The sequence below is a fragment of the Asparagus officinalis genome, chromosome 6, assembly GCF_001876935.1.
Source record: "Asparagus officinalis chromosome 6, Aspof.V1, whole genome shotgun sequence".
Classification (NCBI taxonomy): domain Eukaryota; kingdom Viridiplantae; phylum Streptophyta; class Magnoliopsida; order Asparagales; family Asparagaceae; genus Asparagus; species Asparagus officinalis.
This window is the reverse complement of record NC_033799.1, coordinates 77,970,166-77,997,053: the sequence shown is the minus strand read 5'-3', so window position 1 is coordinate 77,997,053 and position 26,888 is coordinate 77,970,166. Positions and strand designations below refer to the sequence as shown.

The 26,888-nt window shown below is 40.2% G+C and overlaps 3 protein-coding genes across 3 annotated transcripts in view; 1 reads left to right on the top strand and 2 right to left on the bottom strand.

Annotated features, from left to right (window-relative positions):
* Positions 1–6,556, top strand: part of LOC109844672 (myb-like protein X) — a 13,350-nt gene extending 6,794 nt beyond the window's left edge. Inside the window, exons 4-12 of the mRNA XM_020413790.1 lie at positions 1,524–1,600; positions 2,798–2,857; positions 3,077–3,187; positions 3,298–3,378; positions 3,584–3,664; positions 3,877–4,372; positions 5,670–5,785; positions 5,994–6,024; positions 6,117–6,556. Coding sequence (XP_020269379.1) covers positions 1,524–1,600; positions 2,798–2,857; positions 3,077–3,187; positions 3,298–3,378; positions 3,584–3,664; positions 3,877–4,372; positions 5,670–5,785; positions 5,994–6,024; positions 6,117–6,295 — 1,232 coding nt within the window. The 3' untranslated portion in view covers positions 6,296–6,556. The remainder of the gene's footprint in view (positions 1–1,523; positions 1,601–2,797; positions 2,858–3,076; positions 3,188–3,297; positions 3,379–3,583; positions 3,665–3,876; positions 4,373–5,669; positions 5,786–5,993; positions 6,025–6,116) is intronic.
* LOC109845404 (isoaspartyl peptidase/L-asparaginase 1) lies at positions 7,238–8,725 on the bottom strand. Its single transcript, XM_020414658.1, has 4 exons — positions 8,491–8,725; positions 8,204–8,450; positions 8,031–8,117; positions 7,238–7,878 (listed from the first exon to the last, which is right to left on the bottom strand). The coding sequence occupies exons 1-4, from the start codon at positions 8,643–8,645 to the stop codon at positions 7,387–7,389; spliced, it is 981 nt and encodes a 326-aa protein (XP_020270247.1). The 5' UTR covers positions 8,646–8,725; the 3' UTR covers positions 7,238–7,386.
* Positions 15,850–17,065, bottom strand: LOC109846365 (senescence-specific cysteine protease SAG39-like). The gene is made up of 2 exons (XM_020415590.1): positions 16,621–17,065; positions 15,850–16,079 (listed from the first exon to the last, which is right to left on the bottom strand). Exons 1-2 carry the CDS (start codon positions 17,063–17,065, stop codon positions 15,850–15,852), a joined length of 675 nt encoding a protein of 224 aa, XP_020271179.1.

Here is a 26,888-nt window from a genome sequence, read left to right as displayed (position 1 = left end):
GAGAGAGAGAGAAATGGGTATGCTTGGTACCAAGCACAAATTTTGTGCTTGGTAGTGAGGTGGCACATCCCCCTCCACTCATTCAAATGGGGGACCACATTCACATGGGTTGAGGAGTGCATGGGGATGTGCAACCATTTGAATGAGTGGAGGGGATGTGACACCTCACTACCAAACATAACTTTTTGTGCTTGGTACCAAGCATACCCATCTCTCTCTCTCTCTCTCTCTATATATATATATATATATATATATATCATATTATTAGAAAGTAATGAATGAGTTTATAGGTCATGCATTGTATATAAGCAAAGGTACAGAGCATAATATTGATTCTATAGCATTTGTATGCTTGCACATCTGCAAAACATCTATATATACCTGCATTTAATACATCATAGCTGGGGTTGTTTATTTTGGTAAGCATAACCCTGCTACTTAGGACAACTCATGACACGTAATATTGGTAACATGGTTTATATGTGCTTTGCGTTGTACGTATTGGTTCTAGTATGCTTGCTACTAAATTAAATTTAATTAGCAGCCAACTCTCGTAGATCAAGTGTATGTTGTCATAAGTGCATTCCCTGTTTCTCCTATGCTTTAATTGCTGGTGCTCTTTGTGGTTGTGCTACTTATGGATGAAATGCCATGTAATAGCTGGTTAATTGTATTGGTTGATTTATAAGTTGTATATTCTTTAGCGTAATATTGTCAACGAATCCTTTAATCCTTATATTTTTAATTAAATACATGAATCTTTTATTAAATATATCTATTCAGTTCTAAGAAGGGGCATCTCTATTCAGTTAAAATTTATTGTTCTTGCTGGGCATCACACTACATTTGGCGGCTCGCAAATGTGTATCCCTTAGGATTAGTAGATTTTCAATTTAGTTTTATTCTTGGTACCAGCTACCTAATGTGACCCCTCCAAATACCGGCAGATGCCAAATGAGGAAAAAGAGTTCGTCATTTTTCTAATTTCATCCTAAGGGGTTTTCTCTATAATGGATACCACTAAAAAAGGCAACCTGATCCCGGATCTCTTGTTACCAAGTGCACAAGCAGGACTAGGCTTACTATCTATTTTTGGCTAAAGGACCGGAGTCAATGCTCAAGGCTTGCTATCTATTGTTGGTTCTTTCATTTCAACATTGCTTTTGAGCTGCTTAATAGACTATTGGCATCCCTTTGTTGTAGCTGAATGTTTAGTAGACTATTGGCATCCCTTCGTTGTAGCTGAATGTTTAGTACGTCCTATAGTTCAAGACAGGGCTAGAAAGCCTCAGCCAAAACACAGGTTAAGCTTCCTAACTAGTGCCTTCAGTGAGATCAATTCCTTGTTTTGTAGTGTAATGGGTGAGAGGCTGGGTGTTTAGTGCACATTGATTGCAATGTTAGTATGTTATGTTTATGACATTTTTTGTTAATTATATTTCTTTGCAACTGTTGTTAAAACTGTACAGTATTGTTTTGTAGTAGTTTACACATTTGTGACACATTCTCGGATCTTTTTTCAGTGGCGCACAAATTAGCTAGAAAGAAGCCAGGTGATCTTAAATTGCTTCATCAGACGCTTTTTGGAAGGAAGGGAAAGGTGATGGAAGTATTTTATTACTTTGTTAATTACCTATCTTCTTCTCTTACCACACGTTTCCGTTGGTCAATTCGGTCTTTATATAATTAGAGTACTTACCTTTAAATTTTATTTACGTATTTTAAGATGTTTGATGCTCCTTGTACTGTTAGGGAATGTGCAATTTGTTTAAACAATGAATTAACTTTCCTCTTTATTGTCTGTTGTTGCAGTAGACCAATATGTGATCCCAATAGATCAAACCCAGTTCATCATCAAAAACCAGAGTATAAGGGAAAGGATCTATCCAGAAGGATCTGATTGTTTCAGATATATCTGGAGCCTTTAGGATTTGCTGCTACATGAATTCTTGAACTGTGTTTCTTGAGTCTTTCATCATGTAGTTCATGATCTATATTTATAGTAGGGTAACCTTTGGGTTGGGTAATCTTCTCAAGTCAGGGTATGCTCTTGGAGTTCTGGAATTATAGAGCAATCCTTTTAGGAGAAAAGCATCTCTTTAGGATAATAGTTTGAAAATGTGGATTTTACAGAGGCTTATTTTGCTAGGGACCAACTTGCACTGGCTTATTTTTTTTAAATATGAGCAGTACATATTATTTTGTAATGGCTGAAGTAAGCTCTCCAACCCTCCTACAAATACTCACGACACCCAAGTTTTGTTTCTGTCAATGAGTTAGCTTCTGAGCTCATTTATGAACCAAGTCTTAAGTGTCCTGCTTGAGTTCTCAAATTCTGTTTTATTAGCATTTCTTCTGCTCGTTATGTATTATTATATAAATATAATATCAAGTTTCCTATTTTCCTTAATAAGTGTCCTTGTTGTTTCTATAACCAATATTAATATAGTCTTTGCTTCCCCTAATTCTCTAATCAAGTGTCTTCTCATTTCCTAATTATTGATATTATAATGTTGTTGCTTCCTCCTGCTTGCTCACTGGTTGTCTCCTGCTCTCCTTCCCTATTCCCTCTCTCTCTCACACACACACACACATCTGCTGATATTTCTTCTATAAAAGGATGGTTTTTGGATCGTTATTGTTGCTGATTATTTCTGAATCTGATATGTTGAATAAATTCTTCTGCTTGAGTTCTTAAACTCTGTTTATATGGCATTATCTTCTGCTTTGTCTTTGATAGTTTATAATATTGGCTTCTCTATTATCTAATCAAGCTGTTGTATTGCTTCCAATTCAGGCAGTTGACTTTAAAAATCATATTCTCAGATTTTCTGGATTTTCATGGCATGAGAGTGATGTAAGCCTTCCCTTTCATTCTTACATATATTTCTTATAGTTAGATGTTTATTTTCTACCGATACAGATATTCTTTGTTTATTTTCTACCGATACAGATTTTCTTTGTTTATTTTCTACCGATACAGATTTTCTTTCTGTAATTGCAAGATGTATGTTCTTATTTTTGTCTGGTTATTTGTTTGATTTGAATTCTGTATTTCCTTTTCTAATGCTTACAGGATAAGCAAAGAGCAAAGGTTAAGGAGAGACTAGACAAATGTGTTAAAGATGCTCTACTTGATCTCTGCGATTTGTTGGATATATCTGTTTCAAAAGCTAATACTAGAAAGGTTGGCATCTTAGTGCTGTGACTTTGTAGTCTGAAAACCTTTGGCTGTTTTATTGTTGTAATGCATGTAGTCTATCATGACATTTTGTGAGTTTGGAAATGCCTTTGCAGGAGGACATCATAGGGAAGCTTGTGGACTTTTTGGCAGCTCCTCATGCTACAACTGATGTCTTACTTGCTGAGAAGGAGCAGGTTTGTTTCAGATGTGAATAAAGTAATCAGCTCTGATGAAATGTTTGATAGAGTTGTCTGTCTACTGCATATATACTTTATATAATTTCTTGCCTTAGGATATGCATATTAGTGGTACTGTTTGTACAGGGATTAGTGACTTGCAATATGTCTTTCATATTTCTGAAGAAACTATCTTTATCTATGCCCCTATTACTTTTTGCAGCCAAGTCCAAAATCACGGAAGCGTAGGAGAGCAAGTGCATCAAAAAGCACAGAAGACGTAGTTGTGAAGCGGTCTAGGAAAGTATGTGCATTTAAACTGGACATTTGGTTGGTTACATGTCATATATGCATATTTATAGATACTTTTTTCCCCTTATTTTGCTATGTTTTCATTTTATACTCTTCTTTTTAGTCTTAAAACTATTGTAAGTTTTTTGTTGGAAGTATTTCTTGTTCAAGTTGCTTGTCAAATTGTTCTTACATTTTATATCCATGAGCCTTAAATTCTTGCAGAAGCGAATGAAGAGTGAGGGCACACTGAGTTCCAGAGACAAGAGTGCAATAGATACTGAAGATGAGGATGAACACGATGAATATGAGGATGAGCACGAGGAAGAGGATAATGAAAATGTTGTTACCAATGAGGACGAAGAACTTGAGCACTCAGAAAGTGAAAAGGAAAATGAATCTGAAGAAGCACATGAGAAAGATGGTGATGAATCTGAAGATGAAGATGATAAGGAGTCTGGAAAAGACAAAAAAAGTGTGAAAACAACTTCCAAGAAACAAAACTCTTCAAAGAAAGAGAAGGTGAAGACTGAAAGCAGTTCTAAGAAGATCGCTCCAATGACAGCCGCAAAGAGCCCTACAAAGACACCATCCTCTGCACGCTTGAAGTCTGATGAGAGCAATGATTTAGGTGAAAAGGTTTTTGTTAGGAAGAAGAAAATTGTTGAGCCACCCAAGAAGAGATCAGCTGCAAAGCAGGATGTAAAAGAGAAATCTAAAGGTTTGTCTTTTCTTCACATGTTCCATGTTTTCCGAGAATCAAGCAGTAGGTAAATGATCTCTGTGGAATGTGGATGCTGAACTGGGTTCACCTTTTGCTGCTCCATGGTGTCATTTTTAACCATTTAAAATTACTAAAACAAATCTAAGCCAAACTCTTGCTGGAGTAATATATCATTTTATGCCATCAGTAAGGTAAATTGAGACCAACAGGGAATATCACCAGTTTTGATACGACTGATAATCTGAGGTCTTTAGGCCTGTGCCGTGTGTTTTCCATTCTTTTATGTGTTTTCACTCTTTACTAGCTGGCAACCTAATGTATCTCCAGTTCTCAACATTATGCAGGGATTGATGCAAAACCCTCAATTCTAGTTTAGTGGCTACTGTTTGGCTCATGTTTCATGACTTGCATATGCATGTTTGCTTGCTAGTGATCAAACAATAACTAGAACCTTATATGATGTTTTCCCCCTTTAAATGGATGTTGTACTTTGACTACTTTCATGTAATGTCATTCTTCATATATTTTATCGTTCAGGGAGCCACATGATTCAATGATTCATTGATAAGTTTTCTGATTGTTTTTCAACTCTTTTTTTAACTGTTAAGTCCTCAGAAGCTGAAAATGTTAAGACTCTAAAACAAAGGTAATTGAAGCAATATTATGCTAGTCTCTGGACACATCAGTTTATTTTGAGCTAATTTTAATCAATGTAATTTTTTCTATTCATTTGTTTTACATTAATCTTATTGAGTCTCTTGAAAATTTTCTTGTTCTCCTCTTTTATGCCGTGATCTCTTAAAACTAATTATGAAGCTTAGCATCGACCTATTTGCAATCTTCACCTATTTGGAATCTAGATAGGTCGCCTGTTTGGAATTCTGCGTGGGTCAACCTCTGTATATTTTTACATGGGTCCTTACCCATAGTACTGCCACCATCAGCAACATCCTTTTCAGTTTTTGAGATATCTTCTGAGTTTTTTTTGTTTTCTTTCCTTGAACTCCCCCCAAGTGTCTGCTTGGTAACATGAAACTGTACTTATATTGTTGCTTGAGTTGCTGCAGCCTGAGCAGCAGTAGGTATGATCCAATCAACCATCCCTTACTCCCTAGGCATGTAATATCCCTCCTATGATAAAAACAGTTCCTGTTTTTGCTTGATTTTCCAATGCTCGCATACCGCAATGTGCCTTGCTTTCACTATGTTACTTCTAACTTAGTAAATAGATAAGTGTTGTTGATGCCCAGCTCTTTCATCTTTTATCTGATTCTTCTCTGTGCCATGATCAAAGGTAAAAGGGGAACTGGAGGCAAGGCTAAATCAGAAGGGGCTGGACAATCTAATCCAAGCAAAGAGGAGCTAAGGAAAACCATATGTGAAATTCTCAAGAAAGTTGACTTCAACACGGTAAGCTTCTCTGTACTAATAATTTTTTGAGTTAACAGAGTACGCCCTGGAGATTCTGTAAAATAGCTAGTTTGCTTGAATAAAATAATGGAAACTAGACACCTATTCATTTCAAATCTTGTGCGGGTGTGCTTTCTAATCATTTTTATTGGTTTTTTAATGTATATTTTTTTATTGTTTATATTATCTTGTGTATTTCATATTTCAGGCCACTTTCACTGACATTCTTAAGCAACTCGGTACGTGATCATTTGAATCAGATTTCTTTAGTTCCTTTTCTGTTCGTAAAATAAACTAGTGGTGTTTTCTTAATGCGATTCATCATTTTCAGCTACCTATTATAAAGTAGATCTGACACCGAGGAAACCAGCTATAAAACTAATGATTCAAGAAGAATTAACCAAGTTAGCTGATGACGCTGAAGAGGATGAAGATGATAATGAAGATGAAGACTCCGATAAAGAAGAGCTCCCTGTACCCAAAGGCAAGAAGGTCAAGGTGAAAGTTTGATTATAGTTTGGGACGGTATGAATGTGTATCATAACTCTTAATGTTGACTTTCTAAACTATACCTTTTGTTATCGCCTCTCCATCCTGTCCCCGCTTGTATAAGTGCTGGTGCTGGTCATGAAAACACCATCTCTACAGGCTTATTTGTGTTTGTATAAGATAGATGTTGTAGGCACCTTTTCAACCTTAAATTTATTGACTTAGATATGTATAATTAGTCTTGTATGTTTATAATAGCTTCTGTATTGCTTTCGTAAGTAACTGGATTGCTGCGGGACTTCCATTTCCAGCAACGTTTTGCTGAGGAAATAGACTCGTGTCAATCATGGTGCTGAAATTTGATTCTGTTGACGATGCTCTTCTGCAATGCAATTTATTCAAAAAAATTTCTTTCCTTCATTGTTATTATTCGTGGACCTTATGGTCATCTCTAATGTAATGTTGGCCTTCCCTGCGAAATTCGTTTTGTGATGTTTATGAATTATGGAGTTTGCTGATAAAGTGTCTGTGGCCGCAATGTGTTTGCCTACTGGATGCGCAAGCTTGGCTGAAGCGAATAATGATATGTTGTTGCTGATGTGATGTTGTACGCTGCTCTGAATCTTTATTTTTCTGGTGCGATGTTGTACGCTGCTCTGAATCTTTATTTTTCTGGTGCGATGTTGTACGCTGCTCTGAATCTTTATTTTTCTGGTGCGAAGATTCATTTACGGCGTTACTATTGTCTGATGGTGGAAATGGCTGTGACCTAGTAGCTTCATTTACTAGTTGGCCTTTGTGGAATATTTCTCTTATGAATCTCTTTTTTTCTTTTTTGGGTGGGGTGCTTTGATTCTTGCAAGGGTTTACCATGCATGCGTAATTCAGAACTTGCTGCACGCAAGTACATGGACCGAGGCTCTTAGAACCACAACAGGCTAAATTCCAGCGAGAGCAACAAAATAAGCAGGATGCGGTCTAACTGTATTCAATGGATTAACAGCAGCAACATGCTACAGAATGAAATCGAAGCACAGGCTACCCTTTATGTGAGTTTTACATAACACCTACTACGGCACAGCGCAACACGACACAGCCTGACCATTAGAGCCCTACTGCTGGTCGGAGGAGTCAGCCCCGGAATGCCAAATCCCAATCTCGGAGTACCCATCTTCAGTAGCACAAGCTCTGAACATGCCCCTGGTGTTAAAAGGCATCACAAACTCCCCATCAGCAGAGACAGCAATGAGACCCACACTGCTTTTGGGAACCCTGTCGATAACGTAGGAGGCTGCTTCTTTGAGGGAGAGCCCTTTGTACTCCATCAAAGCAGCGACATCACGGGCGACAGTGGCCCGTATGATTGCTTCACCACGGCCTGTAGCCGAGACTGCACACAGATGATTGGCATAGGTGCCTGCACCAATGAGGGGAGTGTCACCAATCCTGCCCACCATCTTGTTCACTAGCCCACCAGTAGAGGTAGCTGCAGCCAAGTTCCCATCGCAATCTACGGCGACGCAACCAACGGTACCGATTCGACTGTCACCTTCATCCTCTGTGGATGGTGCCTTGTGAGGAGCCACGGGCTGAGTGAAATCTATCTGTAAAGGTGCATCATCCGAGCAATTAGGAACTCCACAGTCAGAGAAACAAGCGTTTACAATACATACGTATCATTGGGTATCCAGGTGACATAAAACAAAAAAAAAACAGAAAGACAACACACGAGGACGCGTGCAGGCAGCTGAGATACCTGGACCCGGTGAGCTTCTCTGGCTTGTTTCAGCCTCTCAACGTTTTCAGCAGTTACGAAGTGGCCCGTGTCTGCAGTTTCAACACCCTGGGTAATTTTAACCCCAAACAGTTAATATAATCTCGGTGGCTCTCGGGCCCCGTGTCAAAAGAAACCAGAGGGGCTATAATTACCTGGGCCCTCGCGAAGGCCTCGGCACCGTCGAATCCGAGGTAAACGTGCGGGGTGTTGTGCATCACGAGGCGGGCGAGGGATACGGGGTTAACGACCGTGGAGAGGCCGGACACGGCTCCGCATTGTTTAGTGTTCCCGTCCATGATGCACGCCTCCATTTCGACGGTGCCAGCACTCGTCAGAACGGAGCCCACCCCAGCATTGAAGTGCGGGCAGTCCTCCAACCCACGGACCTGCGCAACATTAGCAACAACAGTAGTAGTAATAAGAGAGGAGGGAGGGAGGGAGAGGGGGCGCGCCGTCTTTGAGGGCGGCGACTCCGAGGTCCAGGCACCGCCTGAGGGCTTCCTCCCTCGGGATCCTCCGCTCCGGGGGCAGCGTCAGGGGAATGTCGCCGGCTCCCCCATGAAGCGCGATCGCCCACCCTTTCCCCATCCTCATTAATTATTATTATTTTTTTTTGTTTTTTTTATTTTTTTGGGGTGCGAGGGACCTTGGCTGGGACTATCTATCAGGAAGCCGAGAGATCCTCCCCTTTTTATAGATATAATTATTCGTTTTAATAATAATAATAAGTAAACACCGTCAGTCAGTCAGATACGGGCACAGCTTTCGGCCGTTGAGCATGAGTTGGGCCGCACTGGGCCTGGCAGTTTTTTAGCAACCACAACCAATTGGGCTACTGACGTCACCTGTGCGCACTCATCCGACAATCTCTCGTCCGGTCGAATGGCTGGACTGGACCCAGGTAGGATCCAGTGAGAACGCACTTGACGCCTATCTATCTGCGCACTGAGTCCTGGAATTTGATGATTCAAGGATTGATATTTATTTTGTGAACATTTAATTCGATACTTTTCTATGAGCTTGTATAAGGAACAAGTGGCAAATTGATCTTCCGATTTTCGATAATATTTAGTAATTATGTGGATTAGATAATAATCTAGTCTAGTCAGACAGGGCGCAGCAACGACCCATCCAAATCTTGTTAGCTAGCGTTGAAACTAAAAGTCTTTATGCATGCCCGCCCCCAAACTCTTCCTTCGACTTTGAATAAACACGTACCGTCACCTTCATCTTAATCTTAATCCAAATCTCACCTCTTACTCGTTCTACGTTTTTTTAGCTTCCTAATTACGCCAACCCTTTCAAACATATCCGATCCGCTTTTAGTATATCATGCGTAATTGCAAGTTTCACTAATTTTGCTCCTTAATTTTTGAACCGATGTATACGTGTTGGGATGAATCGGATGTAACTTGCCAAATGAGTACAAACAAGTTAATTATAAGAGAGGACTTGGCAATACATCAACTCAAACTCAAAACTCCGAGGAGAGCAAACAATATACTAATAAAGGAGAAATTATTTGCGTATGGCATGCACAAATTTAACATGTCTTGTATGTTGGGAATTTATCAAATAAATAAAGATTATAGCATGAATTTAAACCCGGAAATTAAATAAATAATACATCAAATATAGATAATATAAATTAGAGAAACAGGCCTGACGGGAGCAGTCGTGTAAACACTGCCCTAGAAGATTGAGGACCCGCCTATCGCCCTGGCGCAGATGATCCCTTCTCCCCTAGCGGTAAAAACCCCCGGAAACGGTCCGGCCTCTGCACTCGGGCGAGAGTGCAGAGCTTCAGCTCAGATGAAGAAGTTGCCCATAAAGTAAAACTAAAGTATAGATGAAAATGATATGTAGAGGAGAAAAGAAAACAAGATAAGTTTTCCACATTTTTCTTCATGTTTCTTGAGCTCAACATATGTTGTTTATATAGGGGTTGAAAAGAGCCGTTACAAAATCCCTCAATAAATTTCGTAACGTTCGTCATAATGTATAGTCATTATGCCCATTTTAATTACAAATTAAAACACATTAAAACATATTTTAATTGCATATTTTAATTACAAAAATTTATTAGAATTCATTAAGGCAAAATTACCTTTTCTTTAAAAATATCAAACAGTCCCCCCCAAAAGGCAATATTGACTGAAAACTTAAAAATCAATAAATAAATTAATAAATCACAAAATGAAAATAGGTTGGGCAACCTATCGTATCGTGAATTCGGGAAAGGTAGCTTTCGGCTTTGAACCTTTCCTTAGTGAGTTCATCGCCACCTGAGGGACATAATGGACTAGGCCTTGAATTAGGCCCCTTTAATCAGGTATTGATAAAAACACACACAATACGCTTCATCTATTGAGCAAAGCGGGTTGAGCGTTAAAGGCCATGCTCACAAAAAACCGACTCATGAGAGTTTCTAGGGGTTAGCCCAGCCCCCCCTAACCGCGGCCATCACGGTTCCTCTCACGTAGGTAAGTCCTCAAAGGGTACTACAGCTGTTTATTTAATACCCCCCACAATACACGCGTTGGACTTATTAAGAGTAAAACTCAGCCTAGCCAGCTGTATCATAAGAGCATCGTCATCATAGAGAAGGGGTAGTAGCAAATGCTACATAATGATATATAAATATATCTAGGTCGATGCTCCACACGAGAGTCACTTGTCCAGCTTGTTTCTACCACATTGAACCGACATTGGGACTACGTCTCCAAATAAGGGTTGGGTTGCCGCTGTCAGTGACCTCATCTATGGGCTTAACCCCATCTCCCTCGATGAATCCAGAACCACACTCCTGGATAATCCCTTAGTCAAAGGGTCAGCAAGATTTTTCTCAGACTTTACAAAGTCCAAGATCACAACTTTGCCTAATAGGCGTTGTACAGACTTATATCTTATTTGAACATGTCTGTTAAGTTTTTTATTTACATGTACTTTTTTTAGAAGCTTTATGGTAGATCTAGAATCAGAATGAATAAAAATAGGAGGAGAAGGTTTAGGGACCAAAGGAAGTTCAGATAGTAGATCTTTTAACCATTCGGTTTCTGTGCAAGTGGTATCAAGAGCACTACAAAGGAGACCTTCCAAATTTATGTTGCCATTTTCTAGTACCACCTCTTATACAAATAATAATAATAATAATATTTGTACATACGTGCTTTAAATTTTACAAGTGCATTCTTGCATAAAACCTTGTAATTAATCATGTAACAAATGCAAGTTATCTAAAAGGACATATGAACATTTATTGCAATATCCATCATGATGCAATAAAGGAGATGAACTTTACATTTGAAGATTTGAAATATAATCCACCATATAAAATAGAATTTTAAAAGATGCACCTCTTTGATTTTGTTCGCTCATATATTGATCATTTATCATTAGGCAATATATGATGCAAGAAGCGTAATTAAATAAATGCATATGAATTTTCACATAATTCCGGTCCTCTTATTCCAAACCAAAAACTCCTAAAGTGAAAAGATTAAAGTTTTACCCGGGTAGTTAGCCAGGTAAGGATAGTAATAGAGGTTGATCAAAGATCAATTAAGTACCTCGTTCCTTGCAGAGCGCGTTACGCAACCCTTAAACCTTGCCTTAGACACCAACTAATCCAAGAAAACTTGAATCGGTTCACTCAATGAGTTTTTGTTCCTTAACAGTATATAGAAACTTTAAATTATTTCCTGCAATCATTTAAATTGCCTAGCAATTATACTGCAAACATATGTTGGATAAGACCGAGGAGGGGTTTACCTATTGATGTTCGAACCTCATGATTTTCATGTCTTGAGAGTAAAAACTCATCTGCTGCAGACAACTGCCACAGAAGTTGCTGAACAAATTTGCATTCACTTTTACCACATTCTGTACTAAGCTTATTAGATGCATAAATACACTAATGTATGAAATTATTAATAGAAGGCATCATATTATTGATAGCTTAAAGAAATAAAAGTATTAAACCATGAACAAATCCAGATATTTCAAAGCATCTATTTTGTTTTCTTTATTCTTGTCAAAACCATGCATATGAGACTTTCAAACATAAATAAGTATTAAAAGCTCAAATTATTTATTGGTGATCATCAACGTTCAAATACAGAGCATATTCACTAGCACAAGGGAATAAGGGTAGGCTTTAGATGATACTAACAAATATAAACTAGGCTTTTAGAAACCAATAAAGGTTCTTTGATATTCGTAACTTACAATAATTATTGATTATAAACCAACTATAAGACAAATGTAATTAACTGTTAAATTAAATTAACAGAAATATTTAGCTACAATTTTTTTTTAAAAATAACCAAAACTGTTTACATGAACAGTAACTTTTTAAATAAAATGAACAGTGCCGTTTTCAAAATAAATGAACAGTAACATCATTTTTAGAATTAAACAGTAACGTCATTTTTTAAGAATGAACAGTAACGACATTTTTATAAATGAGCATTAACATTCTTAAAAATAAATAAATAGTAACGTTTTTTAATTAAAGCAACTAATTACAAAATTTTATTTATTTAGGATGAATAGTAATAGTTAAATAATTTTTTAAACAGTTACTGTATTTTTCTGAGTGAACAGTACCAAAACTGATTTTTTTTTAAAAACAATTAATAGATAATCAAGCAATTAGCAATAATTTTTTTAAACAGTAATTTTCTAAACAAACAGTAAATAAAAAATTACATGATGTTTCTGAACAGTAAATTCTCGGGTGAACAGTAAACTTTTGATGAACAGAAATTTTTAAAATTTTTTATTTTAATTTTTTTTAAATAACAACTATGAATTATCAATCTTCTAGATTGTTGGGAATTTATCAAATAAATAAAGATTATAGCATGAATTTAAACCCGGAAATTAAATAAATAATACATCAAATATAGATAATATAAATTAGAGAAACAGGCCTGATCAGGAGCAGTCGTGTAAACACTGCCCTAGAAGATTGAGGACCCGCCTATCGCCCTGGCGCAGATGATCCCTTCTCCCCTAGCGGTAAAAACCCCCGGAAACGGCCCGGCCTCTGCACTCGGGCGAGAGTGCAGAGCTTTAGCTCAGATGAAGAAGTTGCCCATAAAGTAAAACTAAAGTATAGATGAAAATGATATGTAGAGGAGAAAAGAAAACAAGATAAGTTTTCCACATTTTTCTTCATGTTTCTTGAGCTCAACATATGTTGTTTATATAGGGGTTGAAAAGAGCCGTTACAAAATCCCTCAATAAATTTCGTAACGTTCGTCATAATGTATAGTCATTATGCCCATTTTAATTACAAATTAAAACACATTAAAACATATTTTAATTGCATATTTTAATTACAAAAATTTATTAGAATTCATTAAGGCAAAATTGCCTTTTCTTTAAAAATATCCAACATTGTATGTGCATAGATGTAGGGGTGGGCGTGTGCTGTGTCGGGCCTGACCTATGAACCGGCCCGACCGATTTCGTAGCCGCACCAGTTCAGGCCCAAATTTGGCCGAGCCTCGGCGTGCCTGACCGAAGACTCTGACTCCATGTCTATACCGGACCCAGCCTGGCCTACGGCCTGCATTAATTTTTTTCATTTTCAATTATTTTTCCAATATTTTCCTTTTCTATCAATAGTTATGGATCTTAGTTATGTTAATCTACTGATATTTGTGATAACAAACCAACATCTTAATTATCAGTGGATATAACAGTTATTATCATTGTTGTTGTACATACAACCTTACATTTGGGTTAGCCACACCACTTCATGGTGGAATATTTACTCAGTATCAACTAGGTACGCACTTCAACTCATTTGAGTATGAAACTTCTGCACTCAGTCTATAACTTGGTCACGACATATGGACTGACTTGAAAGCTTGAAATACAATGATATAGGTCCGTAGTAACCGGTCTCAATAGGTCGGGTTACCATGGCTTATCTTGACTTGGCCCATTCCAAATGGCAGTATGTCCTAATTGGAGTTGGTTGATCGAATAGTATCACATCCTCAACATACCATGTTAGGACATATCAAGTGTGTATTCCATCTCTCTATCTGTTGACTTTTATAACTACCTAATCTACACAAGCGTTGACTGTATCATCCTACGCCAATGAGGTACTGCCATGTGGTTACACTTGACATCAAGTAAATACCTTGTAGGCCAAGTATTTACACTTGACACCAAGTAAATACCTTGTAGGCCAAGTAATACTTTAAAGGTCTACTATATGTCATAACAACCTTGACCTTCAGGATGATGATACATGTAGAGCTTGATCTGCCCTAGGCAATAAATATCAATACCTCTCTTACCTAAGGTAAGAAAAGAAAAGGTCAAAACTTAGGCCCACCACCGTTGACCCGGTTGATGATCATCTTTCTCTAAAAGCCCTAGCCTAAATACCTTTTGTTTTTTATCTCTTTTTGCAAGAGTCTGACTTAGGCATCAGAGAGACATTGGTGGATAGCAAACATCATCAATCTGATATTGTTTTTTTTTTGTATTACAAGCCCACTCAGCAATCGCAGGCAGATCTCAGCATTAGAACCCTTTTTGATCATCTAAGTTGGATAAGAACAAAGGATTTGGCCATATCTTCAGTTGACAACGGCCTAATTCCGTTTAGAGATGATATCCAATCAATTGAAATGCTCTGAAACGAACAAATCCCGAGAAATATCAAGAAACACGTCAAAAACGCATTTTAGGCAGTTACGGGTGCGCGGCAGACCACGGTGACCCGCGTGGGCGCGGCAGACCACGGTCGATAAGTGCGGCTGGCATTTGGAGCTGACTGACAAGCATGGCGGGCACTTGGATCAGCTGGCCGATAAGCGCGGCGCGGCGGGCACTTGTATAATCCTTCTTAACTCGGATGATGACGTTCATCGTCTTCTCTTCATCTCGAGCTGCGTGCGGGAATCTATAGGCATTTTTAGACACTTACAATATTTAAAATAACTAGACGACTAGCTTTGTTCCACAGGAGTTTTTAATTAAAAAAGAAAAAAAGAACAAGAGAATACTCCCAAAGTGAAACCGGACCAATCCTAGCTCACTTAATTCGAGCATGTCAAACACAAAACAATTTAAACTGATCAGGATTAATTCTAATATAGTTTTACGGATTTTAAATGTTAATTTCTTGTTCCAAGAGGACCATTGTACGGTGTGGAGCCTGTGTAATTCCCTGTCTGTTCTTGACCCACTTTCTTGTACATCCTTGTCGCTGAAAGTAATTCCTTTTGATCAATCACTACTCAAAATTTAGCAAAATGATAAAGACGTACATATTAAGCAGAGTTACTTTTAGTTATTCTTGTAATTTTTTTTTTTAACAAAAGGTTGTCACGCTCGTCTTATATGATCTCTTATTCAGTTTTAGCAAAGTCCTATTTTGAAAACGACATTCTGATTGAATTCCCATACGAAACCATAGTTTTACGTAGTAAGGCTGCACACAATTAATAACGAATCATTAACTAATAATTGCAAGAGAAACATGATTGACCTGCAATCCTTAACAAGCATGGATTAATTTATATACACCCAAATTGATGAAATGCAAACTGCAGGCATCCTACTTACACACAGCATACCTCTAGCTTGCTGCAAATTAATTGGCACTTTAATTTGTAGCAGCAAGAGATGTACGTATATACTAATTGCATCTACTACACACCCATGCATCTTCACATTTGATCGATTTACGCGCATATACGCGCCACACACACACACACACATATATATACACACACACACATCTCGTACGCTGTTCCCTGAATCTTGATTAAGCATGCGTTGGGTATGAGGCCTGCATAGCAATGCCGCAGAGCCCTTCATCAGCATCAACATCCCTCTCCATCCTGATATACCCCTTCTCCCCCCACGACGATCCCCACGAGTTCTTCACCAGCCAATACTTGGTCCCATCGCTCGCTGTGCCGTACCCCACGGTCGTCACTCCATGATCGAGGTCGGTCCCGTACTCCCCCGTGAAAACCGAAGCGGAGTACGTGTCTGCAGTAAAAGCAGCAAAGGAGTTACTATGGTTGAAGGTTTTTCTTCTCGAGCTTGGAGTTAGCTTTGAGAAATACTTTATCTACTGCGACAGTTAGAGTGCTATTCACTTGTCAGAGAACGACGCATTCCATGCTCGGACTAAGCATGTTGACATGAAACACCATGACATACAGAGATGACAAATCAAGAACGAGTTTAAGCTTGTGAAGATTGATACGAGGTACAATCCAGCCGATATGCTGACCAAGCCAGTTCCGCTCGAGAAGATGAGGCTGTGTGCAGTCTCATATGGCCTCCGTTGAGAATGTTGAGGACGGTGCAAGACGTTAAAGATACAAGACATCCGGATCAACATCCTGTGCAACGCACGGCGTTTATTATTATTATTATTATTATTAAATTAGAGGGGAGATTAATTGTTCGACATATATATATATATATATATACGGTATATATGTTATTATCATAATCTATTGATTAAGCTAGGCGTACCAAAATTAGGTGACATGGCAAAAGTAATATACGTATATCTGCTCACCGCATTGGCCTTGATCCTTTACGGGAGTAACCGCGCCCTTTTTCCTCCAATCCATAGAGGTCGGCACGGCCGTAACGTTCTCGTACCTGAAAGTACTCCTGGCTGCACCCTTCGACCAGCGGGGCTTAAACCCGTTGCGAGCTCTGAACTCATCGTTGGTCAGATCAGCAAACTGGTTGGCGCCCAACCTGAACTTGTTGTTATTCTTGGAGTTGAACGATTCGACAAGATCCATGTTGGCCTTGAATATCTCGAATCGACGAGCCTTCTCTGCTGCATCCTTGTAAACACGACCGTGCTTCGACATCCACTGCTCGTGCCTCTCGGCCATCGACATTTCGTTCAGGCCGCGTGATGCTGCAGCCTGAGAGGCCCAGATGCTCAGTACCATGAGCAAAGCTAGCCAGAAATTACTACAGCTAAATATTGTTCGCGAGTACTCCATGACTTTATATTTGATTAATTAATGACGAATTAAATGTTGCAAGTAAGTGGATATCATGCATGGGATCAACGGTTGCATGAGATTTATATACATATACAGGGGGCCAAGTGCTGGAAGAGTATGTGTTTGAGACTCAAGTTCCTCTATGCATGATGCGATCGGGAAAGTGACTCGTGCGTGCCGTGTGAGCTCGTGTTGATTCGCCAGTTTTGCTGTTCTTAAGATTCCGTGAGATAACTAATCTCTCCTTAAGATTCCATGTATAAGATTCCATCATAATCACTTGTGATGTGATGTGATCAAGTGCACTTAACACAATGCTAGTGTACTTGTATATGGATGCGTAACGGATTCAGGTGACTGTCTTTGTTTACCATCAACACGCAACTATCGTGTTATTTTTTTTATGCAGTATTTAGCCAGTCTAGCTTCCGCTAATTAATTGATTATGGGGGCATCTAATCTAATGAATGATTAACAATTCCCTCACTCTTTCTTTCTCTTTTTCTTTTTCTTTTTATGATGTCCCATCATGGTATCTCCAAGCTGCATGCATGAACAATATCAAACAAGAGTAGTGGACCAATCAGATTAAACTATGAGTTTTAAATTTCTCCTAATATCCAGTTTCTTTCATTTGGTTGCTTACTGGAGAGAATAACATACGCTCAATCATATTGACTAATTAATAACGAGCTAGGTCTGTTAACTGAATCCAATTATATATATTCACAAACGAAAATTTTCCAAATGATAACCCAAGTTAATTTATCCTATAATGAGTGGGAATTTTGGGCTGGGCCTGTCAAATTACAGTGAAAGGCCACTAGGGCAGCCTTGCAAGTGCAAAACACTGATCATTTTCACAGAGAAATCAAAATTCAAAGCAATTTTATTTACGCAACTCTAGACGGTTATTTGACCTAGACAAGTACTATCCAACTGCGGCTTAGAGTAGTGAATGAATGGAATAAATTAAGAAAATCGATAAATAATGGTCTTATCATCAAAATGCATAATTACTTATATCCTTTGACTGTTACAAATTATCGCAAACCATACAAACAATTGTCCCGCTAAAATAGCCTGCTTAAAAAAATTACTCCTAATTAATTATCTCACTAAAATATACCACTTTCAAAAACAATTATCCAAGTTCTAGTGAAAATGTTTCAATTAACTACCCCCAAGTAATTTTTTCACCACATCCTTGATTCAAGTTATTTGTACGCTTGCCAGATAAGGCTACTAAATCAAATTTAATTTATCCAATTAAAGCTAATTAAAGCAAATGAATATAGCTAACATATATATAGATTCTTTCAACTTGCTTTTTCTTCCGGAAAAGTTTCTCTTAATTTTTTCCCCTCTATTAAACATCACTCAAAAATTGAACAAAGCACTCATTAATTTTTTTAACAAAATCATTTCCACACACATGAAATCTTCGATTTAGTCACAAGTTGATGTTAAGATCTTGTCTGTACAATTTATTTTGTTTGAATAATCACAAACATGTATTTGAGTCTAATTTATATTTGAGATAATTTGTGTAGGTTTATACAAGTTAGAATCGAGATTGATATCAAACGGAAGAAGTTTCAGCACAACAAGATGAATCTGGAGCTGAATCATCAATTAAATTCATTAATCGATTGTAAAAAATAGCATAAATTTCTCAACCATCAATGAGAATAGGAACTCATTGGTGAACACTTGGTCATCGAGCCACCCTATCTCATCGATGAATCTGGAGCTCACATCATCGATTGAAAGATCCCCTAGCGATAAGAAAAAGAAGCAAAGTGCATTTGCTCATCAATGAGCAGGAGACTATCGATGAGGCAATGATCATCGATGACGCATTCCTATCATCAATGACCCTAAGCCAAAAACTCAAACTGTGAGATCTAATCTTAGCCTTTTGATGCAATTGAGATACCCTTCCTCTTATATTATTTCATCACATTGTCTATTGACCAAATAGAGAGAGAGAGAGAGAGAGAGAGAGAGAGAGAGAGAGAGAGAGAGGATTTTGAATTGGAAGATCAAATCTCATCAGAATAATCCGGTAGCTCGTTTGTTCACTTCATTATCACATTCTTCCTCATTGAATTTATAGCTATCAACGAGTGCTACCTTAGTATCACAGATTTAAAACTTGTTGCTCCATATCTATATTTACATATTTTGACTGTAGGCGTCAAAAAATACTTGCAGACATCCAAATACCATTCAAAACAACATGCGAGAACAATTTACACGTCATCAGGCAACACAAGGTGGCGCGGCAGCCCATGGCGTCGTGGCTAAGGCGCGACAGCACATAATGCCGCGGCTAAGGCGCGACAGTACCTAGTGCCGGGAGTGCTGTGGCGGTTACAAGGCAGTTATATGATGATTTTTGAGGCCTACGTGTGCTGACGTGGACAAGCAGTTAAACCACGAAAAAAGTGGTTAAAGGTCGTGGGAGAACGGTTTTAAGCACGATTGCTGACGTGGAAAAGCGGTTAAACCACGAAAAAGGTGGTTAAAGTTCGTGGGAGAGTAGTTTTGAGCGCGATGGAACGTGCTCATAACCGTCTCTTTGGCCGCGGCAGCCTATACTGCCGCGCCAATAGCCGCGGCAGTGTAGACTGCAGCGGCCAAAGAGAAAACGGCCAGTCAGTTATTTCGCCTCCGTTTCAACTGTGGTGCACTGAGAGCCCTATAAATACCTCCCTAGGCACGAATTAAAGGAAAAAGAGCATTTTTGGAGCAGAAGAGACTTGAGTCTTTGGTGATTTTGAGAAAGAAAGAGAGAATTTTCACCCTTTGACAAGCATCATTTGGTGAATCCTAGAGATCTAAGCTCAGACTTGATCTTTGGAAGAACGAACATCTTACATTGATAAGATATTCGTTTTCAAATCTTTACTTCGATAAACGAAGGAGAGATCCTTAAACAACCTCTCGATCTACGAATCGGTGGTCCACGAACTAAAGCGTTCCCGGCACAGGCAAAGTCCCACAAAAGCAGGAGTTGATAAACAATTTCTGTGTTATTTTCTCGAGAGTTGTATTTTCTTTTATTTTCATTGTAATTCTTTGTAAACGATCGAAGTTTTAATGGAATCTGCAATGGAAACAACTTTCGCCGAAAACAAGTTAGAGCGGCCAGATTGTTAGCAAGAAGAAAGAAGAAGAATGAGAGACTAGGGGTGATTCAGCCAGCTGGAGCTGCAGGGGAGGAGAACAGTATCGTGATTCAACTGGATTAACCTCAATCTTCAGTGCTTTAGTTTATATGGTGATGAGTAAGATTGTTGTTGGATATGATACTTCTTTTGTGGTAGTTAAGCTTTCTTTTGGGAGTTTTAATCTTTGTACAAAAGGGTTTTGGTGCTTTTGTATTTTCAGTTGACTTTTTGTGCACATTTTTTGGTTGGGAAATGTGCATTTTATATGTAACAACCAGTTATATTTAGCTGGCTGGATTACTATATAGTAATCCATCCTTTTTCTCAAAAAAAAAAGGATTGAAGCAAATACTTTCAAGTCTAAAAGCACTTCCTAGCTTCATCCGCAAGTTTACCAAGAAGAGCTTATTGAAGATCAAGATTAAGCTTGGGTAATTTAGTTTAGATTTTTATATTATGTGTTTTAGTACTTTAAGCTCAATCATATACACACATACACGCTTTGGTTTTGTATATATAGTTATATATATACATATATGTTTTGGTTTAGTTATATAGATATGAAACAATATATATAAAAGGACGGAATTCGTCGTCACTGTTGATCGCTGTCCCTGAAACAACGAATAGTGGTCAGAAATAGTAATTTGAAAATGCAAGAAAAAAGAAAGATAGGTGACTAACCTTGCTCCAAATCTGCCTCGTAGTCTTCAGGGTCTCCGCCTGAGGCCTCTCCAGCAGAACTAAAGGCCCTGTGACCTTCTGCATCAAGTCGGCGGGTCTTGCCCTGAGCCCTCTGTGATCGAGCACCGTCCTGGATAACACGAGAATCAAGTTGAGAGGCTTCTTCGGTCACCAACTCTTCGATAGGCTTCACACGGACAGTCTTATTAGCTGCTAGCAACCACTTGCAGCTCAGGAAAGTGAGGTTCAACTGTCGCTCAGTACCTGGGAGACTGAACCTAGCTCCAGTGCAACCAGTCACGGTCCACAACCATGCACGAAGACCGTCCACCAGACCTCCATGAGCCCGAAGCTGCTGGCGCGGGTTCCCAACATAAAGTTGGTCATAACCGAATTTGCGGGCGAATCGGCAAGGTAGATACGGCTCTATGAAGCACTGATTCCCCACCCGGAAAGTCAGGTAACCCGGCCTAATGTTCACTAGCCAATTAAAGCAGCCCATATCCAGATAAGTCCTATACTCCCTCGGCTTCTCCTCATCAATCAAACACTCGCCGTACCGGCTGGAGAACTGTGGAAAGCAAGTGGAGAATGCCCAGCACTTGTGGACTTGTAGCTGACGCCTGATATCGGGGAATCCTCGGCCCTCCCATTCACCATTCTCAAGCAACTGTAGAAAGGGGACAGACTGATCTATGGCATTCGGTATTGACATCACGTCGGAACGATGAAGAACGAACCAAGCCATCAAATAAATATACGGGAGCTCTACCTTAATGGTAGGAATCTGAGTCGGTTTATCATCATCTCTCCGTGTAAAAGCACCAGAAATCTGCCGAAGCCCTCGATGAATGTTAGCAACCATCACCGGAAGAAGCGAAAGTTCCTTCTTGTAGGCAAGCTGAACTGCAGGATAGAGCACTTCCAGTGGCAGAGCGTCACCAGACTGATACGGGACCACACATTTCTTCAACCAGATGGCGAGATAACCGGCAAGGAGAGTCATCGGACGAATCGGTGTGGTCGCATGATATAAGAACGATCTGAATTTAGTCCCTGCAGGAAAGCCGCTCTCGGAACTGCTAATGGTATAGGATTGGGCGTTAGTCTTATTCAGCAGCTCATTAACCTCTGAAGGAGTCAGCGGTGCCAGTTCACAAATAGATTGGCCAGAATGGCTCTCCAGATTCCTGAACAAGTATGATGCGAACTGCTTCAGGCTCACATTTGCTTTGGTCCTCTTCGCTAGGGGCTTAGACTGCGCCAAAGCAATGTGGTAGTGACAAGTGAGATCCCATAAGGTCTCGTAGCGGTCGGGCACGCGATCCTTCAGCTGACTCAACTCATGGTTGGAGGGAAAGTACTCCTGGTATAACATCTGTCCCATGGGCAAACCAGAAATCTTGTGCATCTCATGTAGAGCCAAGCCCAACTCTCCGTGCCTGGTCAGAAAAGTGTTGGAATCTGGATTGTAAAGCTCGCATAGGGCAAAGAAATGCTTCGCGCTTGTAGGCAAGCCATGCATAGTGGCCCGAATGGCTGCATAAAGACCGCAAGCATGTAACTCCTCGCTCCATCGGCTCAAGACATACTTCGTCATACGAGCCCACCAAAACCTGTCCAAAGAATGGACCCAACCATAGAATCTGTGGCGCGGTGCAGGCATCTCCCGTCCTAAGATAGCGAGGCGATTCCTCAAAGTAGAAGCAGTGGTGAGGAACTCATTGCGAGGCGGAGTATCTAGCCCCAGTACTCCAGGATGTAGTCCAACAATGTGATCTCGACTCGAACCAGGAACTGCCTGATGAGTAATATAGCCGCAGTGAACGCTCTCATGTTCCTTTGTCAAACTCCACGACATCTCCCGCTTCACAGCTTGGCGCCTGAGCTCAGTCAAAGAACGGTGTCGAGGAATCTTCGGCAAATACATATAACGACTGCCAGTCTGGTAAAGCCACTGCTCAGCCTCAATAAATACTGCATCGGGATCCCTGGTAGAGTCTCCAAACAAGAAGTCAGTCTTCCTAAGAGACTGAACGGAACTGGCATCCTGCACGAGAGGCGCATCTGTGATCAGCTGGCGAAGAGCTTGATGGCCACCTTCCCTCACCACTTGGACAACTTCCAACGACGTGCCCGGAGCAAACTGGGAGGTGAGCGGAATGGGCGAAAAGTCATCAGATGTTGAATAATACTCATCACGACGTCCATTCACCGCATGCGATGAAAAAGCTCCGGAAGGATATTCCACTGAAAACAAGCAGTTAAGTGTTTGTTAATTTCAGATATAAAAGGAAATTGAATTCATCTTACAAATTGGTAAGATAGAGTCATTGCCTTATAAAGGGCGAGACGATTTGGCCACATTGCGCATTTATAAGATAGGGTATATCGACAATATATCCCTGCCTTATAAAGCACAATGCAGCGTCAAAACGCCCCCTTTATTATGAGATGTGGTTTTGACCAAGCAAAACCCATCTTTAAAGCGTCGATCCTCACCAAGGAGAATCAAGGCTTTTCCCGATCGCCTCACCAAGGAGAGCAAAATAGGGTAAAAGGACTAAATTGCAAAATTCTCAGAAGAAGAGGGTTAATTTGCAAAATTTCCATAAAGCGTCGATCCTCACCAAGGAGAACCAAGGCCTTTCCCGGTTGCCTCACCAAGGAGAACAACGGGGGGTAAAATGGACTAATTTGCAAATATCCAGAAAAAAGAGGACTAATTTGTAAATTTTCGAAAAAGGTCAAAAAATTGCTCACCAGCATATGAGGGAGGCGCGCCATCAACCGATGCAGCAGGAAAACGACCTCTCGATACTCGCGACATAATGGCCTACAGAAAAAGAATTCAAGAGGTCAGATCTAGAAATAAAAATCACTTTTTTATCCCCTAAAAAGGCGAGCTTGAGGCATCAAATCACTCCCTCAACCCTCGCATGCGACCCCACAAATTCATAAATTGAATTAAGCATAAAAAATGCTAAAATGATTGAGGATTTACCTGAGGAAAAGCTCGTGGATCTAATAAAAATCAGATCTTGAAAAAGGCTCAGACCACGCGCTCGAGGGGCCTGAGAGAAATTCTAAATATGGAAGTTTGGAGGGATTTCTCAGTCAAAGATCCAAAGGAAGACTAGATCTAATGCAAATATGAAGTTTTGAGGGAGAACGGACGCTCGAGGGAAGAGAAAAGTGAAAAAGAAAGAGAGAGGGGGGCCGGCCCTAGTAAGGGGTAAAAAACCCTCTTTTATAATGTTGAACCAAGACCAAATTGAACCGGACCAGACCAAGTTGAACCGGACCAGACCTGGTTTGAACCAGAATTCAAATTGAAGCTGAATCGAGCATCGAAACCACTTCAAATCGACCGAGGGTTCAGTCCTTGGTTTATTCTTGCCTCTCCCACATATTCGGAAGGATCAGGAAATTTTTTAAGCCGAATTACTGCCTTTTTTGGCTCATTATCAAGCCGGTTCAGTTCATTTGGGCACAGAAATCACTCCGAAAAGTATACGAGTATAAACTGCTTCTTAATACTCCAATAAGGTATATGAGTATAAACTATTCCCTATTTTTGGTTTGAGAAGTTCCTGGAGAATATTGTTTATAAATATTCTTAAGGATAACTCAACCACACTACGCCGGACAACGCGTTGTGCATAAAGACTCGACGCCACAATCAATGGTCAGCTCAAAGGAATCGACTTCAAGTTCAGAAAATTCCGACAAACGGTCAGACAATAAATGCAGCACCGGAACTCTTACAGACTTTCGACAAAGCACCGAAAAGCCTGGAGAATTGAAGGAGTCAAGAACAGAAGCCATTCCGAGGTCCCGTTATACCGACTGAAGGTAGGGACAATCATATCCAAAGTATCCCAGACTCTTCTATAAAAGAACGAGACTGAAATACTTTGGAGGGGGTATCTGTAGGCATATAAAATTGCTTATAGGTCCCCTAGCATAGCTCGGCACAAACCGACGAGCCAACGAGGCGACGAGATCGACGAATCGCACGGAAGCGACGGAATGAATCCACCCGCGTGCAGAATCAAGCTAATGAGTTGAGGAATCAACGAGTCATCCAACCGAGAGCGGACTCGGACGAATCACGATCGAATCAAGATCAATTTCGGACTCGAACTCAGAAGCGGATTTACTGCCAAATCAGGAATCCAACTTACTGCCAAATCAGATCATCAAATCAGAGTCTCAGATCAACCGAAACACGGACAAACGAGACAACGGAAAACGACTCGGAAAAGTCGGAAAACACCGCCCGCGGGGGCTCGGCCAAAGCCGAGCCACCTCAAGGTGGCTCGGCCTTAGCCGAGCCACCCTGAGGTGGCTCGGTGGGCGAGGCACGCCGAGCCACCTCGGGGTGGCTCGGTGGCCGAGCCACCTTGGGGTGGCTCGGCCATGAGCCGAGCCACCCCAAGGTGGCTAGGCACAGTGTCGGCCACCCCGAGGTGGCCGACAGTGGCCCGAGGTGGCCGACAATTCCCTTTTTGCAGCCACTGTCCTGAGAGCCTATAAATAGGCCTAGAGATGTTCATTTTCAGAGGTCGAACTTTCAAGAGCCGAAACTCTGCCGGATTGAAGAGTGAACTCGGAGCTTGAAGACCAGAAGACTTGCACAATTCAGATCTGATCCTCGGCGACCATCCACGTCAGAAAAGGCAGGATCTCGAGAGGGAGAAAGAACAGATCTGAGGTCTACACGAGGCTACACTCCAGATCTAAGCTTGGTCTTAGATCTCGAGATCCGAGCGATTATTCCCTTGGTGGATTAATCCCTCCCGGCTATTATTCCCTTCGTGGAATAATACCCGCATACTCGTGTAGATCCGACCGGATCTAGATCGCGCGGTGGTCCACGGATTAACCCCGGCGCAGGCAAAGAACCCACCAAAGCGAGCGACCGCAAAACAGGAGCTCGTGATTTGTTCACAGAGGAAAGTTGTAATTTTTCTTTATTTTCTTTGATTTAGTTGTAACCGGATCTATAAAAGACCGGATCTTTTGTAACTCGAAAAGTTGTAACTCAAGATGACAATTATCTCATTAATGAAGAAAGCTACGGTTTTTCCCGCGAACAGTCGAAATGGACCGAAGCGATCGAAAAACGATGGATTATAACCAATAAAATCGTGATATTTGAACTCTGCCTAATTATTTGCCACCGGGCCCAAACGCACGAGAAGGGTCAGCAATCACGTGCTATAGCTCATGAAAACATAGGTTTTGAATTCGGCAAAGATTTTTTGACACGGGGAGTCGAACATACTAAAATGGTCAGAAATCGTACGGATAATAACTCATGAAATCGCCAATTCCGATATTTTCGACACCCGGCCAAAACAGAAGAAAATGGTTGAAATTCATGGGTTACAACTCATGAAATCGTCGGGTTTAAATTCGGCGAAGATTTTTGGCGCCGAGTCAAAATGGACAGAAGCTGACAAAATGAGTGAAAATTCATGGGTTATAGCTCACAAAATCGCGAAATATGCACTCCGCTTAATTGTTTGCACCGGGCTGAAAAGGGGCATAAATGAACAAATTTTGTGGGTTATAGCTCAAAAAATCATGAAATTTGACTCCACCGAGTCATTTGCCATCGGACGAAACCATCAAAGTTGGGAAAAAATCGTTGCCTATAGCTCATGAACTTGTGAAATTTGAATAATGGATTATAACACCCGGGTCGAAACGGACCAAAGCGATTGAAAACCCATAGGTTATAACCCATGAAATTGCAATATTTGAACTCTACCTAATTATTTGCTGTCAGACCCAAACGCACGAGAAAGGTTTCAATAATCACGTGTTATTGCTCATGAAATCATCTCTTTCGAATTCAGCTAAGATATTTTGACACGGGGTGTTGAACAGACCAAAATGGTCAGAAATCATTCGGACAATAGCTTATGAAATTGTTGGTTTTGACAATTCCA